The sequence below is a fragment of the Lactuca sativa genome, chromosome 9 (assembly GCF_002870075.4).
Source record: "Lactuca sativa cultivar Salinas chromosome 9, Lsat_Salinas_v11, whole genome shotgun sequence".
NCBI lineage: Eukaryota > Viridiplantae > Streptophyta > Magnoliopsida > Asterales > Asteraceae > Lactuca > Lactuca sativa.
The window spans coordinates 478,188-496,946 of NC_056631.2; the positions used below are offsets into that span (position 1 = coordinate 478,188).

General features: G+C 37.0%; 1 protein-coding gene across 1 annotated transcript; it reads right to left on the minus strand.

The window, feature by feature from the left end:
• Positions 1-37: 37 nt before the first annotated feature.
• LOC111908773 (ABC transporter B family member 11-like) lies at positions 38-5,855 on the minus strand. The gene is made up of 11 exons (XM_052767598.1): positions 5,601-5,855; positions 4,642-5,031; positions 4,498-4,552; positions 4,224-4,399; positions 3,897-4,118; positions 3,521-3,759; positions 2,903-3,428; positions 2,520-2,793; positions 1,045-2,441; positions 663-956; positions 38-514 (listed from the first exon to the last, which is right to left on the minus strand). The coding sequence occupies exons 2-11, from the start codon at positions 4,975-4,977 to the stop codon at positions 161-163; spliced, it is 3,873 nt and encodes a 1,290-aa protein (XP_052623558.1). The 5' UTR covers positions 4,978-5,031; positions 5,601-5,855; the 3' UTR covers positions 38-160.
• Positions 5,856-18,759: the final 12,904 nt, after the last annotated feature.

Sequence of the window (18,759 nt, forward strand, 5' to 3'; positions counted from 1 at the left end):
GGATATTACAAAAAATGATTCTAATCTTCAAGACATGTTTTCAACAAAGCAGTTGTTCATTCTATTTTCTTCAAAACTTTACAAACTTCATATTTGGATATTACAGAAAACAAAATGGAATACAATTTAATTCAATTGGTTAATAGCTCAAAATATAAATTTAAGTGGAAGCGGTCATGTGAAGAGCAACTAAAGATGCATAGAATCCATCCTTGATATTAATTAGTTTTTCATGCTTCCCTTTCTCAACAATGACTCCATTCTTGACCACCGCAATGACATCAGCTCCCTTGATGGTGGACAACCTATGAGCAACCACAACTGTGGTCCTGTTGACCATCACTCTGTCCAACGCATCTTGAACCACCCTTTCTGACTCTGCATCCAGTGCACTTGTAGCCTCATCCAACAATAGTATCTTTGGACTTTTCACAATAGCCCTTGCAATCGCCACTCTCTGCTTCTGCCCACCCGACATCTGCACCCCTCTTTCCCCTACCACCGTGTCATAGCCCTAATTTTTCATTCATATCCATTATTATATCAGAGACAGAGAGATAATATATATATATATATATATATATATATATATATATATATATATATATATATATATATATATATTTCAAATAATAGTGCTAATAGATGGTCTGATGACTGACCTGGTGTAAGCTGCTGATGAACTTGTGGGCATTTGCCAACTCGGAAGCAGCTATTATTTCAGACTCTGTGGCATCACCATCTTTTCCATAAGCAATGTTGGATCGGATGGTGTCATTGAACAAGATTGGCTCTTGGCTCACCAGACCCATCTGCAGCCTCAGCCACTTGAGTTGAAACTTTTGTATCTCGATCCCATCCAGCGTGATACTGCCAGAGTCTGGATTATAAAATCTTTGCAACAGCGAGATCACTGTTGATTTCCCACTTCCACTCTCTCCAACCAATGCCACTGTCTGATGAACATCAACATCAACACCAACACCAACATCAACATCAACATCAAGAGGTAAATAATTAGATTAAATTAAACCAGGTAGGTACCTTGCCACTGTGGATGGTTAAGCATAGATCACGGAATATCTGAACATCAGGTCTGGTGGGATACTTGAAGCTGATGTGACGAAGCTCGATTTCCCCCTTGACATTATCCAATGTCGTTCCGGATTCATCACTTGGGTCTATCTCTGACTTGCGGTCTAGAATGGCAAACACAGAGACAGCAGAAGTCTTGGCTTTGCTTGTATCTGGGGCAAATGAGCTTGACTGGGACACTGCTATGGCTGCCATCGTGAGAGCAAAGAATACCCTGAAAACATCTGAGAAGGTGGTCTTTCCAGCCTCAACAAGCCGAGCCCCAGCATAAAAGCTTGCTGCATACACACAGAAAAGCAAGAAAAATGACACTCCAAACCCAATCCCGCTGATCAAACCTTGCTGTATCCCCGCTTTCTTGGGACCCTCGCATTTATTTCTGTAAAGTTGCATTACTTTCTCTTCTGCGCAAAAAGACGCGACCGTCCTTATGCTCCCAACCGCATCGTTTGCCACCTGGCTTGCTTCCTCATACATCATCTTAGCATCCGCACTGAAGCCTTTCATGAATTTCACCTGAACAAATCCATTGAGTCCTATGAGAGGGATGAGAGCAAGCATGATGAGAGCCAACTGCCAGCATGCTACAAATGCAATGGCTAAACCAGCAGCAGCAGACGATGAATCCTGAACAAGCTGAGCAAGTGCATCGCCGACCAAACCACGAAGGCTGGCTGCATCTGCCGACAGCCTGGCACCGATTGCCCCGCTGGAGTTTTCTGGCTTATCAAACCAACCCACTTCCATCCGTATCACCTTCTCAAAGCATAGAGATCTGATCCTTCTTATTAGCTTAGAACCAGCAATAGAGAAAAAATATGATCTCCCAGGATAAGCTAAAAAAGATACCACCCCGAGGACTACATACATTAGAGCCCAGAATCGAGCATCCTTTTTCATTTTATGTGGGGGCTCATAGAATGTCTTGATCATGCTGGAAATCAGAATGCCAAAAACCGGGAGGACTGCTCCATTGACGATAGCAGCTATGGTACCCATTATGAGTACCGGTATCTCTGGCTTGTTGAGATAGGCAAGTCGTCGGAGTGGCACTTTGGGTGCTGCCTTTTCTTCGTCTGAAGCAGCTTCAACATCCATGGATTCAGCAGCCACAGCGAGTTGTGTAGGCATGCCAAAAGAGTTGGAAATCGAGTGCCGGCTGCTGTTTCCTATGCTAGATGATGATCCTCGGCTTATCGACCGCAGGTACCTTTTATTATCACTACTTGGGGTTGGGGGGTCCTCTGACCCCAGCTGCTGCTTTCTTGAGTCCCTACTAACTTCTTGCAGTTTTATAAGTTGAGCGTATGCTCCTTCAGGATCCTTGACTAGCTCCAAATGTGATCCTGCAACCCACAATTCATAAGCCCTTAGCCATGGTGATGATGTTTTGTATGTGAATTAAACTAGGAGTAGGGACCTACCTTTCTCAACCATCTTTCCCCTATGAATGACTGCAATCATGTCGGCATTTCTTACTGTGCTTAGACGATGTGCTACAATGATGGTTGTCCTATTCACCATAATCCTGTCCAACGCCTCCTGCACAACTCTCTCAGATTCTGCATCCAGTGCACTTGTTGCTTCATCAAGGAGTAGGATTCTGGGATCTTTAAGAATTGCTCTGGCTATGGCAATTCTTTGCTTCTGTCCACCAGAAAGCTGTGTTCCATGCTCACCAACCATGGTGTCCAGGCCCTAGTTAAACAAACAAACAAACAAACAAACAAACAAAATCAATATCAGTAATAAATTATATATATAACAAGCAAGCAAAGCAAATGGCAAATGGCAAATAGAAACGGACCTGAGGTAGTTTATCGATAAATTTAGCAGCATTTGCTAGCTCGACCGCAACTCTAATCTCATCCATAGACGCACCATCTTTCCCGTACATGATGTTATCCTTGATGCTGGATGCAAACAGGACCGGTTCTTGGCTAACAAGACCAATTTTCTCCCTTATCCATTTCAGCTGGAATTGTTTGAGATTAATATCATCGATGAGAACTTCCCCTGCTTTAGGATCATAAAATCTCTCAATCAGGCTGATCACAGTTGACTTTCCACTTCCACTTTCTCCTACCAAAGCTGCAGTCGTCCCACTAGGGATGAAAAGAGAGAAGCCACTAAATATTTCCTCATCTGGTCTTGCAGGATAACTAAAATACACATCCTTTAACTCCACATCACCACGGATATCACTCAGTACTTTCCCTTTTGTGTCGTATGCATCTATTTCAGGCTTTCTGTTTATGGTTTCAAACATCTTGTATGCTGCTGCTCGGCCAGCAGCAAATGCACTCAAACAGGGAGACGCCTGACCAAGAGACCTGCAGGGCACACAATTTATTTATTTACCTATTTAGTTGAGATTTGAGATTTAAGATTCAAGAAAGACAAAAGAAAGAAAGAAATCATGTACATGGATCCGGTGAGCACTGCAAAAATTACGTTGACCACATCCCCCCCGGTGTAGCCTTTTTCCAGTATCATCTTTGCACCATACCAAACAGCCAAGGCATAACTACAGAACACGATCAACATCATCGTTCCAAAACCAAGCCCAGCAGCCAGGCCTTCATTCACACCAGACTTGTAAGCATCTACAAGCGATTTATTGTAATCCGCAACAGCTTTTTTCTCCCCGGTGAACGAAGCAACCTATTTTATTTTATATTTTTTAAAAACCAATCATATAGCATGATATATATATATATATATATATATATATATATATATATATATATATATATATATATATATATATATATATATATATATATATATATATATATTACCGTCCTGATTGAGCCGATTGTCTGTTCGACTACATTGGCTGCTTTAGCATAAGCGGTTTGTCCCCGTGATGCCATCTTGGATATAAGTAGTGACATCATTCCACCAGAAATCACCAATGGAGGAATCGAGGTTAACATGACAAGCGTAAGAAGCCATCCCTTCACAAATGCTATCACAAAACCTCCCACAAATGTTGCCAGTAGCTGAGTGAATTTTCCAACCTGCAAACAAAACCAACAACTAGTTATAATAATAATAATAATAATAATAATAATAATAATAATAATAATAATAATGTAACTAGTTATAGAAATTAAATTAAGAACCTTTTCCCCCATGGCATCTTGTATGAGGACGGTATCCCCAGACATCCTGCCAACAACCTCCCCTGTGTTTGTTTCCTTGTCAAAGAAGGACACATCTTGTCTCAATATGGTTTTTAGATACAGATTCCTTATTCTTGCAGCCTGTCTTTCTCCCGTTACCATCCACATTGACACCTCTACATACGTACATACATAACATGCCTAATTAGAAAAAGCTGATATATAGATCCATATAACCAAGTTTTAAGAAATAGCTAGGATTTGATCTACTTACGGAAGAAGGCTGCCAAACCAGCCCCAATAGCCAGGTAAACAAATTTCAGCGATACCTAACAATTAATAATACTTGTACTTTGTCATAAAACATTCTGCCTAGCCCACCAATAACCAATTAAACATACATATAAGCTATACGTACCTTGGAAACAACACGGACGACATCGTCGTTATTCTGGTTCTCACCAAAAGAATCTATAAGGTCGCCGAAAAGAATAGTCATGAGGGGCATGCAAGCTCCATTACCGATGGCGCCTATGGTACCAGCGATCATCAGCATGTAATCAGTGGAATCAGCAAAAGCAAACAGCTTGTAGAATGGGACACTATTGGCATTGGGGGTCTCTTTTTCTTTTTTCCTGTTTGATCGGGATTCTTGTTCAGGTTGTAAACCATCACCATCACCATCAGCGCCGTCGGTGGTGGTGGTGGAGTTAGAGGGCTCGTCCTTTTCCTTTCCTTTACCACCGGAGCTCATCCTGTAGACTCCGTTCAAGTGCTAGATTTGCAGCCAAAATGATGTACCACCTGTCTGTAGAAAAAAAATTAAAAAAAAATAAAAATCAGAATGCAAATATCGGGAAATCAAATCCGAGTTAATTTTTAGTAACAAAAAGAGTAAAGTGAAACAAAACTAAAAGAAGGAATATCTACTGTAAAGCAAGGCAGGGAAAGTGTGAAGGAAAAGTAAACGGACCGGATCATGGAAATGCCATGAATGAAAGTAAGACGTACCAGACAGAGCAATAAGACATTAAACGAGGCAAATGATGTTAATCAGATTAGATTAGATGGTTTTAGGGTTTGACTCACGTTGCGTAATTCCAACGGATGAAACAGATCCAGATGCCAAACCGAATCCGAATTGATCAAATAAATAAATAAATAAAATTATTTATCTGCGGAGGCAGAGTCAGGTGAAAGAGACGATCGATGTTAAAAGAAAACCCAGCTTGTGATATAGGAGTATGTATATTATGAATGGACTGATAGATACATAAGGTGATGGTTTGTTTTCCATTCCCTCTATATCACACAATCCATGAGAAAATAAATAGAAAATTTAAAGTTGCTGCTAAAATATAAGAAATCAGAGCTCACAGTGTAATTAGTTTATGATTGGATGAAGGTGGGAGGGAGTTGCAGAGCAAGCAGTTGTAGAACCTTGGATGACGAAAAAGCAAGAATACATGTACATATATATATATATTTTATATATGTAAGGGTGGGTGGGGAATTGCCAATTTGCCAAGACATTGAATGTCATCATCAAAACCAAAGAAAAGAGGAAGAGAGAGAGAGATAAGATTTCCTTGAAGAGCACGGCTGGAGAGAGGCTGGTCAAAGCTTCACATGATTTTCTCCCTTGGATTTAGGATACTCAATTATTCAATTAGCATCTCCTTTCATAGCATCTCCTTTTATGAAAGGAGGTTGATTCTTCCACTGCAACTATTAATCCATCCACTTAAATTCATATATCTTTCCAGTTTTACCCTTATCTAATTAACCATTTTAATATGGGCTGATACTTACTTACCATTTTTAATTAACATTAAGGGTATGTTTGACGTATTAGTTGAAAAACTAGCTGTTAAATAAAAAGCTAGTTTCTAGCTGAAAAGTTAACTGATAAAAAAATAACGTTTGGTAAAACTAGCTGAAATATATAAAATTACATAAAAAGACATGTAAGAGTATGTATTTTTATAATTAATTAAGAGGTGTATTTGGAAAATTTTAAAAAGGCTCATAAAAAGCTAGTCTAAGTAGCTTTACCAAACACGACAACATAAAAAACTCGAAAAATAAGCTAGCTTATCAGCTAGCTTTGGCGCGCCAAACACAACCTAAAACTTGTAAAATATTTTTTTCCTTGTATTTGGGACTCATTTAAACGACCTGAACTAACCTTTTTTTTTAATTTTTTTTATTTCTTCTTTGTTATTCTTTACATCGCAGAGTCATTTTATATTTAATTTTTCTAATACCTAATTCCTTTTAAGAAGTAAAGATCCAGCCTCATTTGAATAAAAAGATTTTCTAATCATTTTTTGATAAATATATTAATTAGATAAACTATTATTACACATCCAATCACTTAACAAAATAAATACAACTTCAAATTAATATATATCAAATCACAAATAAAGTATTGTCCAATAAAAATATTTAAATTACTAGTTCGACATATAACTGATTTCTTAGTGTTGGAAAGTATCTTGAAGATGGAATGGTTGAAGAGAAAAATTGATAAGCGATCAGTCTGAATATTTTTATTGGACAATAATATATTTGCGATTTTATATACCATAGTTTGAAGTTGGAATTTTTTTGTTAAAAAAAGATACTATCTTAAAAAGATAATATATTTTTTTAATTTGTATAAAAGAAATAATATTAGTGTATATAACGACAAAGATTAAAAATAATAATTTTCGATTTTATATACATTTGTTTGAAGTTGTAATATGTTGATTCTTTTTTTTTTTTTTGTAGAATGCTCGTTAGAAAAATAATATTTTTTGATTTTATAACCCCTCCTAGAAAATAAAGATGATAGTATAAAAGTAATAAAAAAACAAAAGATAATTATGTATTAAAACAAATATAGATATTTTAATATTGGTGTAAATAATGGCAAAGATGAAAAAATAAATTAGCCTATAGCCCTATATCATTTAAGGGGCGCTAAGTGTTGGGAAAAAAAAAAGACAATTTACATGATATTAACTTAATCCGGTATATAACATATCTTTTATTTTTAATATCAGCTAGGGAAGAACCCCGCTTTACGGGGTTGGATATGCCAAAAAAACGGATGAATCGCAAAGATTTAAAACAAAAAAAAGAAAGAAAAGAAAAACATGTAGATTAGTCGCTTATTTTGAAATTCCATCGCCACTATAGCTCTGTACCTTCTTTCACCTTTTTTTTTCACATTTCTAGATACCGAATCTTGACCTAAGAATGTTGGAAATGGAAGGAGTAATTTAACATTTAACTTGAGTATAAAGGTTAAAAGGGAAAAGAAGCTTATATAATAAGTAGAAGTAAGGAAAAGAAGATAGCTAACTTAGAAGTTGTTTACCATAATTGATCTGGTTTTAATAGTTCATTACTATAACAATAACAATGAACTTTATAATATTAAACGTATCTGTTTTTTTTTTAATTTTGAAACTAAAATATTGCATTGTACTTCTCAAATGATCATATTAAGACATCCTACTTTGATCTTAAGGAATGGAGAGGTTTATAGTTGCTTTTCTCTGTTGGATTAAGTGTCTAAGCCCATAACTATTTTGGTATGTACTTGACCCGATTATGAGCATGATCCTTTTGGGTTGTCTTCACCATAGCAACTGATATGATGAATTAAGGAGAAAGAGGATTAATTATAATTTACTAATATATTATAAGAATAATATATTAAAGGACAAATCACATTGTTTAATTAATATTAGTTAAGAATTAATTAAGAATTAATTTTGTGGCTAAAAGAGATTAATTAAATAAAGGGTACTGATACTGTAATTATAAGATAGTTACAAAGTTCGGCTTAGGATCCATAAAGGAAGCATGGACGAATTCTATATGGAGGTCCATATAGAAATCGTCCAAGGGCCTTCTGGAAGGGTCTTTGGGCTGCTTAAGGATTAAGCAGTTGGATTAGGGTTTCCTAGTTGGTAACCCTAGAAGCCTAAGTATAAATGGAACCCTTGGGCAAGCTAAAAACATCCCTAAACTTCTAAGAGAAACCCTAGAACATTTTTGGTGCCTCTTCCCTTTCTCCTTGTTCGTCTTGTTGCTTATGGTGTTTTTGACTCCATTAAAGGTGCAACATTTGAGACACTAAGCTTTCAGAAGTCAAGATTAAGAAGTTTTGTGATTGTTATTGCTACATAACAATCAAGGTAAGATCTAAACCCTAATCATATGTTAATTTCAATTATAGTATGCTAGATCTAAGGTTTATGAGCTTTGGATGATTATTGCATGTACAACTAGATAAACTAGATCCAAAGCTTTAGGGTTTGCATGTACACCATAGAATTAATATAATGCTCAAAACCCATCAGTGGTATCAGAGCCTAGACTATTTATCTAATGTATTTGATGCTATGTTTGATCATTCAAAGATGAAAAAAATTTCGTTTTTTGGGTTCTGACAAGGCTCACGACGTGAGCTCAGTTCTGACGGCCAATCTCGAAATTTTTGCCATATTTTGATTTGGATAATTACCATAAATTGTTTTTCCAGATAAAATCCGCTTTTTTTTTCATTATGGTATTGATTACCCTAATCCAAATAGTAGATAATTGTCAAAATTAAGATAATTACTTGTTTTATAAGATAAAGATTAATTATTTGTAGTTTTGATTTGAATTATCTTGTAAGGAAATTGAATTAGGTCAAATTTAGACAATCACTAATTATTTGATTAATTGAATTATTTGTAATTTGATCTAGGAAGTTTTGAAAAGTTTCAAAACTTGTCCTCAAGTTTTGGAATTTAAATTTTTGATTAAAAGTTTAATTTTGAAATATTTAAATTCTAATCCCTACAGTTTTGAAAAGTTTCAAAATTTGTCCTCAAGTTTTGGAATTTAACATTTAAGTAAAAAGTATTAATTTTGAAAATATTAAATTCTAAACCCTAGTATTTTGAAAAGTTCAAATTACACCCTTATGATTTTATTAAATTAATTAAGTGTATAATTGAAAGAGAGTTAATAAATCCATAATGAGATGGTTTGTATTTAATTAAATTAAAAGTATAATTTTGTTAAATTAGACCACATAGTACTTTAAAAGTGTAAAATACACCCTTATACTATATAAAATTAAAAGTCTAATATATTATATAAGTATAAGTAAAAGGCCAGTCTTACCGTTAGTAGGCTTCATTCACGAAGCTATTCTATAAGGGGTGCTTAAGGAAATTGCCTATAAAATGGCGATTGAATGGGTATCCACTCTTACCCACCGCACTCTTGACTAGTGGAGGGTCGTTAGCCGAACGGGTAGGATATGACACAACCTTCCATTATAAGTATAATGAAATACGAAGTAACTAAATGCTTTTATAAATTCCTAAATCTTAGTTACTTTAGGAAAAATGTGGAGTTGGTGCTAATCCATGATATTACACATTGCACCTTGTTGGTCGTTAGTGGAGCGTGTGTGGTTAACCGACACACTAATATGGGACCAATGAAGAATGGAAATGGGTGGCTCGTAGATTATCACAGATCAATGGAGTGTGTTTGTTTAACCGACACATTGATTAGGTGATAAACGTCTTCGATAGTACCAAGCTAATTTGCATGGTTATCCACACCTTGTTTGTGATCCTCGACATCCCAGTCACAAACTTGAAGGGCATAATCGAGATTAAACATGCCATTGAAAAGTTCAATGAATCTCAAAAGATCTAGGAGTTTCAATTCATTTAAAACTTAAATTTCCTTTTCGTTTTTCATGGTGAAAATCGGTAAATTGTCATTTACCTACCTTCAAATGTTTTGCAACTAGATTACAACATCCCTCTTCCGAGTTGTAGAATATTGTGTTGGGTCCTAGCCTTAATATCTCATTTGGGTGTTTTATTAAGGACTCAATCAACTAACTTGAATTTTCTCCCATTTTGTAGATGTCTGATTCTAACTATGGTTCTCCCAAATCCCATGGAAAAAGCTTTCCACTTGAAGATGATGTTCCACGATTGGATTGTGGAAATAGAAATCATGTTTCACTTCCTCCACCTGCTCCAATTATTCTTCCCGACCCACGTGTTCGAAGACTTGAAAAGTTCAAGGTCACTCAAGCCCTATTGGCAAAAAGACACGAAGATGGAAAGCATGTGTGTGCACATGTTTGGGAAACCCTTGGATGGCCAGAAACACTTTGAAATTCATCGAGTGATTTAAAAGTACTTCTTTCTATCTCCATTCTATATCAGAAGTATCGAGTTTAACCATGTGGTTACTTTTCAGATTCATCTTTACATAATTTTTACTTGTAAGACAACTTATTTAAGAACCTCCCTTGATGTTAGTCTTTGTCGTTGAGATTTAATATTCTATTTGTTTTGTTGAAGAAGCAATAAAACCGTACCTTTTTGTCATCAATAGACTCCAAGAGCTTGTATTAAATTACCAATTGGAGCCCTTTCAACAGAAAAAGCCCTGCCAAGAAAGATGAACATGGATGTGAAAAGAACACAATCAACCTAAAATTTCCTAAAAGTCTTATTTAACTGTAGAAAAATTCATAACTAATTCGAAGGGTTTTCCTATTTCACCTGTGATTGATCTTCACCATGTAGAAGACATGTTTAACTAAAGTATGATCGCTTTCCACATCTCTATAAGAATCTCTTATAACCATATTAGCATCATTTTTCAAATTCCTCTAAAAGAAAGTAAAAATTAATGTCTTGAATGAGAACGAAGGCAGTCTGGTTTCATTTTTCGTACCCATAATCGACTAACACCTAAATTACTAATGCTAATTAGAGGTACAAAAACTTAAGAATACGTAAGAGGGAGAGGGGATAAGGGTTTTTTACTCAAGATATCAAAAGGTAGGGGTGGTATATATCGATTCTAATGTAGCTTTTCCCTGAAGATCATCAAGCACAATCGATTGAGACCAAATTTCCACAGATGTTCGTCAACATAGGAGAGAAAAACAAATGGGGAGTTGGAATGGGAGAAATCAAGTCCTTCCTTATTTTCAATCACATGTACCTTGTTAACTGCTGAAAATTACACTCAATTTAGTATAAGAATGTATGAAAGCAAATTAGGGCTCCAAATTATAAGAAAACAAAAAAAAAAAAAACGAAATTTAAACTTACTTGTACAATTGTTGATGTTAAAGAGGACCTTATGCGACAGAGAGAAAAAGATGAAGAGAAAACACATAGAACCATTTACACTACGTCTTTGAAGAATCTGAAGAGAGACTGACGATAACTTGTTTGACCCACTAAAGGTTTCTTTTGCTGTGACGATTTTGACAAAATAATTTTTTGACGGTGAGAGACGGCATCACCGATGGTTTCTTGAAAGCAGAATGAAATGGGAAGAGATAGAGTGATAATCAGAGAAGAAGAAGAATTCGGTAGGTGTGGAAGGATCGGGCAGTGATGAGGCATAGAAGAACGGATGGTAGTTCGTAGATTGGTGGATGATAGAATGGAAAGCGGTGGGGAACATCGAGAAAAGTGTGTATGGGCGGTGAAAGAAGCAGGAAAACGAATACATAGATAGCAGGGGTAGAGGTGAAGACACATGTAATCCACTATAAAAAATTAGTGAATAAATAAAAGCAGAAACTACAAAAAATAGAAAAAAGGGCAACCGATAAAATCAAAGAACTGTTCCCTAAGGGGGTTTGAAATTAATCTATATATATAATGGGAAAAATTGACAATCAACGTAAATTTCAGTGAAAGATGCAAAAAGTAACAGTGGAAATATCAATACCCTTTATGAAAAAACCAACATTTGGTGTAAGTAAATGATACATGAAGGAAGTATTAATATTTTGTATATCTTCGGCAAAACTAGGTGCTAGCGGGTAGTTTGTAGTTTCTGGTGTTTTGTTTAACGCTACATGAAGTGGTATTTGAATTTGTAGCATTTTGTTTAAACTTAACGTTAGAAGTATGGATGAGCATCGGAACCGGCTCGGGAACCGAACTTGGTGGAAAATAGGAACCGAACCGGTCCGCGAGAAATAGCAACATACGGTTCTAGATTTTTCCGATTATACCGGTTTTTGCGGTTGCCGGTTCCAAAAATCCATAGAAATATTGTGCTGGTCCCGGCCCGATCGGTTCTATCCGGATCCTGTTCCGGTTCCGGCTGGTTCCCCGATCCAAATGCTCATCCCTAGTTAGAAGTTTGTAGTGCTAAACGAGACTTTCTGTTCAAAACGTTCTCAAGTGCTCTATGCCGAACACTTTATGTTAATGTTATTAACCAACAAACAAGTCACTCTGGTTTGGATTTAAGATTAATTATGTCATTAAAGAAGAAAGTTTTACACAGACATAGCGAGTAAACGAGCAACAAACTATGCCACAACCCCTTTTTGGATGACAAAATTAATTCATTTAAAAACAACATCTATAGATCTTGGGGTCATAACATTACTATACATGACCCGTTGGACTCTATTGAGTAGCTCAACAGCTTCTGACGCAAGGAAACCGAAAGTATCAAATGCAAAAGGTATAAACGTGTGTTGATTTTCCATGCACGCTTTCTCATATTTTACCACTTTGCATGATGCGGTTTTTAAAGATACTTGCCCCACAGTAAAAGCCCCACTCCCCAATCCCACAAGAGGAGAAACCCCTGTTAGATCCACACATGCGTGCTTCCCTCCAGCCCATCTAAATACTAAAACATCAGCCAATCTAAATGTTGATCTTCCTTCCAATGGGCCAGTCAGAAAGTTCACAAGTGCATATTTCTTGGCAGAAACCCCAACGTACCTAAATATGTCGAAAATAACATCCATAACCCGATTGTATCCGTACTTGAAACCCAGTAGCTCTTTACAATGAACTGCATGTTCCCCAAAGGAGTCCAAGCATGTCTTGCAACAAGTAGGGCAAGTATCATCAGCTGGAAATAAAGGGATTATAATGCCATACTTGAGGATGGCACGATACTCCACTGACGACATATGCTGGCCAAGACCATCTATAGGAATAGTCATAAGTAAATCCTGAGCATGTGGGGCCCTTAAACACTCACAAATTGTTTTCTGCCTAATCGTGATGTTGAAATGAACCTCCATGTCTTGGACAATTTTACTAAAAATGGCACTCGCCAATGAATGTATTGGACAATGGTGGGGTCGGTCAGTGTCAGAGGTGGTGGTAGTGGTGGTGGCAGTGGTGGTTATGGTGGTGGGGATGGTGGTAGTGGAGAAAGGAAGGGCGACGCTGTATAATCATTTATGATTATACTAGGCCGCCGCGCCGATACACCAGAGGGTTAAAGCGGCAGATGTGAAATACGTGGCTTGGGTTGAATCTCAACATCTCTATTTTATTTTTAATCTCAACGGAATCTCTCTCTCTCTCTCTCTCTCTATATATATATATATATATATATATATATAAAGAGAGAGAGAGAGAGGTATGTTCAAGTATTCTAACTAAATATTATGTGGAGGTAGGAATGATTGTAGACCAATCATTTAAAAAATCTGATTAGGGGTATAATAGTAATCTTGATGACACTTAATTATGGAAAATGATTAAAACATTTAATATCCTTTTAAATAGGAGGAATTAGTTTTTCAACCCTACAAAATTACTGAACCCTCGTCACCATCCATACATACGTCTTCATTCCTTCCCCACATTTGGCACCAAGATTCCTCCATCATCAGCATAGTAACACGATCGATCCACCGCTCCATGTAACGAACCAAAGAGGTTGGTGGAACCACTGCTGCCATCGCCATCAACAATATAGCTAGACTAATCGTGAGTGGGAAAGGGTTCAAAAAACCCTTTCGTTCAAATATCTCTTCTGGTATGATTAGGGTTCCAACTTAATTTTACCCCCTCTACTGATATACTAATCTCCCCAACACTTCAGTCTCCACCGATGCTTCCGCCTCCATGGATCGATCCTAGAATACGATGATTTATAGTCACCAAAAAAAGAACAACTTCATGACTTTTATACAGACTTGGCAAATCTGGGTTCGTATTTTTAATTTCACGTATGCAAATATTACTCTCCTCTTTATCTCACATGTTTAGACTTATTTCTTTTGTTTATATTTTTCGATTGGTTTAAAGCATCCTTTTTCTTGTATGTATGTAACGTGTTTGATAATTTTTCTAGCTGAAAAGTAGTATGTAGTTGTTTAACTTACAATAAAACAGATTTCACTTCTGGATTTTAAGTGGCTCGTTTTATAAATCTTGCATTTGGATTTCAATCTTTAAAGCCTTTTGAACCCAGACCCATTTGCAATTTCATGCGTATTTAGACCAAATAGTGTGAAAAATAGGATATTGATTATCACTACATGTTCTTACACCTGGTCTTACACTTGCGTGAAGGATAAAAAGGCACTGCCTTCCAATTTTTATGCCCATGTTTTCTGTTCATCTCATTTTCATACATTCAAATCAATTCAAGAAGGATCAGATCGATTATTGACTTTTCCAGGTTTAGCATCCACTCATGAAAATGATCTATCATGACTTTTTTTTTATTATATATTATAAATGGTTTCTTGTTCCTCTTTCGTGACATAAGAAAGAACAAAAAAGTCATTTTTAATAACAATTGTTATTAAAAAATGGCAACAAAACTGTAACGCCCGTGTTTCTAGGCTTGCCATTTTTAGCAATGTAATAGTCTAGGTTAACCATTGTAACCCCAATTTGAAATAATAAAATGTATTATTTGTGAATTTGTGTATTATGTGAGTTATGTGTTTATTTGCTTAATTATGTGATGTAATTAAATTAAGAATAAAATAAAGCGTCAAAATTAAAGTGTAAGATAAGCCCGATATCTTTGCATAAAGTTGTAGTGGTTGAAACAAGGATTCCGGAGATATAAGGAATGCCAAAATCCGAGTTATAACGAAGAAGTTATGACCTGTCGAAGTTTCGCGATGGAACCGGCACGACGCCGAGTGACGTAGAATATGAATTTAAGATAGAGCGATATTTAGCCTTAGCAATCTAAACGAAAGTCGTAGATTTCGTTAAACCGAGAGCGTGCATAAAAGGAACGCCCAAATCTGATTTCGTATGAGGAAGTTATGATTTTTCTAAGTTTTGACTTAGCAGTATGCAGCCCGAATACTCGATTTGAGATCGAGCGATTTCTAGCCGGATCAATCTAAATGAGAATCGAAGATCTCGTTGTTAGTAGCGAAACGATGAAAAGATAGGCGAGAACGGACGTCGGACGAAGAAGTTATGATTTTATAACGAAGTTTTCCAGTCCGAGCCTTCTAAAAATAATTAATAAAAATGAAAGTCAAAATTAGCCGAAGAAGTCTAAACGAAAGTTGTAGAACGTAGTCTCACCTTCGCGTGGATATAAAGAACGTCGAAAACGGAGTTCGTATGAAGGAGATAGGAATTTTTGAAGTTTTAATAAATATTTAATATTTATTTTAATTTAACCCCGATATTATCCGAAGAGAAGCGAGGCGGTCTATCCGAAGTACGCAGCGCGTACTGCTGTACGCCCCGCGTATAGCGTAGGGCACTCGAGTTCTACGGAGTAGTGAGTCGTATGCAATGACGAAGATGGACCGGTGACGTAAGCGCTGACGATCTGCGAAGCACTACGCCCCGCGTACCCCCGAAGTTACGCCCCGCGTAACCCCGAGGATCAGGCTATAAAAGGAGGTCCGAAGCAGCTTCTTTTCTTTTGCAAATTCCTCATTCTCTCTAGCTCTTTTGCCTCGATTTGCGTGCCGATTATACCCCGAAGCCCCGGTATTATCCCCGAGCCCCGAAGCGAGATCCGAAGCCCCGAGAATCCCGAAGAGCGTTATTCCCGAGCCGAAGCCCTGCCCGCGAGGAGCCGGTTTTTGTGAAGATCTTCCAGATCTACGGAGAGACGCTACTTCTATAAGCCGTAGTACTGTCGGATCATCTTCTGATCAGGTGAGTGTGTAGTTATTTTCTCTCCAACGCAATATTATGAAGTATTTAATATAAAATACGTGCTACGTGTATATATTTTGTGGTTATATGTGTGAATGTATATTCTCTATGAAATACGTGTTATGTGTGTATGCCTCATCTGTTATGTGGAATATGTATTGATTAAAGCATGCTATACAGGTTTTTAAACAGTGTATAAAAATGTATATTTTTATCTACTAATATGTTGGGTAGAACATGGGTAGATAATTGGCGTATAATAAACAGATGAGAGGCCTCGGTGTTATTGGTGTTATTCTAGTCATTCAGCAGAGTATGGATGACGACCACGAACTATTCTAGACTGTCCTGTGGAACACTAGCAGGCTCATTACCTGTAGGTGTTGTGAACGACGTGTTCACCGGTGTACTCTATCCCCCACATGGTTGCCTTTAGGACACTTATTGTTGAGGAAGCCCCTCTGCAGTAATGTCCGTCCCGATGAAAATCCTGAAATAAGTTCCTTATAATAGACGTTATTTTTAGGAACGTAAGGTGAGGATAACGGGAATGGGTAATCGGGTTTATTGTTAAATGTTGAAAATTAAATATAATTATTGTGGGTTTGAAAACCCTATATGCTCACCAGGCTCCCAAGCCTGACCCACTCAATTTAATTGTATTACAGGAAGTGGCGCAAGAGCTTAGAATAGGCGAATCATCAAGTTATTTTTGTTTACAAGTCTGCATATGTATATATTTGTTGAATGACTTGTAATGTAATCGTTTATGCTTTGTGATCTGTATCGGAACATGACATCCCGACTTTTGGTTATGAAATGAAATCATATTTCTATATGAAATGTTTTGATAAATATCTATCTTATCATGTCTTGTTTTTGGGAACAAATTCCGCATCTCTTTTAAAAATCAAATGGATTTACTCTGAAAATGTTTTAAAAAGCATAAATGATATCGGTCTTTTCTGGCCGAGATTTTGGGGATGTCACAAAAACTTTTCCTAGCATTATGACATCAACTTCCCTCACAAGTTCCTCAACCACAGCAAATGGATTGTTATTCTCAAAATGAACAAGTATAGGAGTGTATGAATAAGGAGACTGGTTCTCATAAGGTCCATACTTCAACTTAGTGTGTATTTGGGATGAAGGTTCCACTCTTGTAAATGATTCAACTTTGGTGCTTGGTGTTCTAATGATTGTTGTTTGTTGTTTAATCACATATGGTGATAATATTAAAGCATTGTCACGATATAAGACTAATTGAGGTTATGACTGACTTATTTCTACAGGGAAAGGTTCAAGAGATTGGGTCAGTATATATGATACTTCTATTGAGACACATCCACCACTGCTCAATTGATTCTTTAAAGAGATAGATAAGAATTTGGATCCATTTGGCCCATCAACATGGTTGCTTGGTGTCACATCAAGTGGATGCACAATTTTCTTCTTCTTTTTTTCCAATAAGTTCAGCAGCCTGGATCAGTGCTAGATGCTTCACTTGTGGTGGTGGAAATGCAAGAAAAACATTTTTAGCAGGGGATGCCCCATCATTTTTGTAATACCTGGTTCCTGGTACGTATTTAAATTCAAATAAGTATATGTTTTGCTCTGGGACTCGGTGAGTTGGAGGCCCAACTCGTCGAGTAGACTTGATTTTAACGGGGAAGTTTAATGATCTACTCGACGAGTCGGGAGACCGACTCGATGAGTAGAAGCTGTCTGGATGAAACCCTAATATTTAGAGTTTGCACCCTATTTAAACAACTTATTCTACCTCAACCAGCCCCCATCGTCCCACCCAACCCAGAGAAAACCCTAACTCGAAACCCTAAGCCTTATTTGAGTGTTCTTGAGCTTTTTGGTGCCCTTTTATGTGTATTTGTAGTTGGAAAAGGAGAAGGAAGCTTGGGAGATCAAGAGAGAGAAAGTAGATCCATAAGTCTTGGCACATTTCCTACCCATTTGAGGTATAAAGCTTATACCTTGGCTATTCATTACTTAGATCTTGATTTGGGGGTATTTTGTACCTTTTCTAAGCTTTAGAGAAGCTATACTTGGATTTGTGTGTATATTTGGAGTTGTACTTCAGATCTGGAACCATTGAGGGTTCCCATGGCATAAAGGTGGCAAGTTTATGGCCATGGGAGACCCATGCAACATATAAACCCCTTTTTATGGCTTTTTGAGCCAAAGACCCATACATGGACATCAAGTTCGTAGCTTTACGTATACTATGGACCCTAGGAGGTCAGATCTATGGTCTGGATGCATTTAGACCAAGTAAAATCGACTGTATAGTTTGGGACAAAGAGGGACTCGGCAAGCCGTTCATAGGACTCGGCGAGCTGGGACGTATTTTCCACCAAATCCTTTCTGTTAAAGGACCAAATGATAAGATTAAAGATCACTCAGTTGTCTAGGCTCTTTAGGGACCTGGAAATCATAGAACTCGACGAGTGGATGAGCTAACTCGGTGAGTTCAAGGCAATGTCCCAACCACATGAAGACGGACTCAACGAGTTCAGGGAGAACTCGGCGAGTCATAGACTAAATACCTTCATACGGATGAAGATGAA

Bases quoted from the DNA above. Each gene is read 5' to 3' on its own strand.
- LOC111908773 (XM_052767598.1), bottom strand. From the start codon at position 4,977: ATGAGCTCCGGTGGTAAAGGAAAGGAAAAGGACGAGCCCTCTAACTCC. The intron at 3,429-3,520 runs GTACATGATTTC...TGTGCCCTGCAG, and splicing joins GCAGTGCTCACCGGATCCAT to GTCTCTTGGTCAGGCGTCTC. The intron at 515-662 runs GTCAGTCATCAG...ATGAAAAATTAG, and splicing joins TCATCAGCAGCTTACACCAG to GGCTATGACACGGTGGTAGG.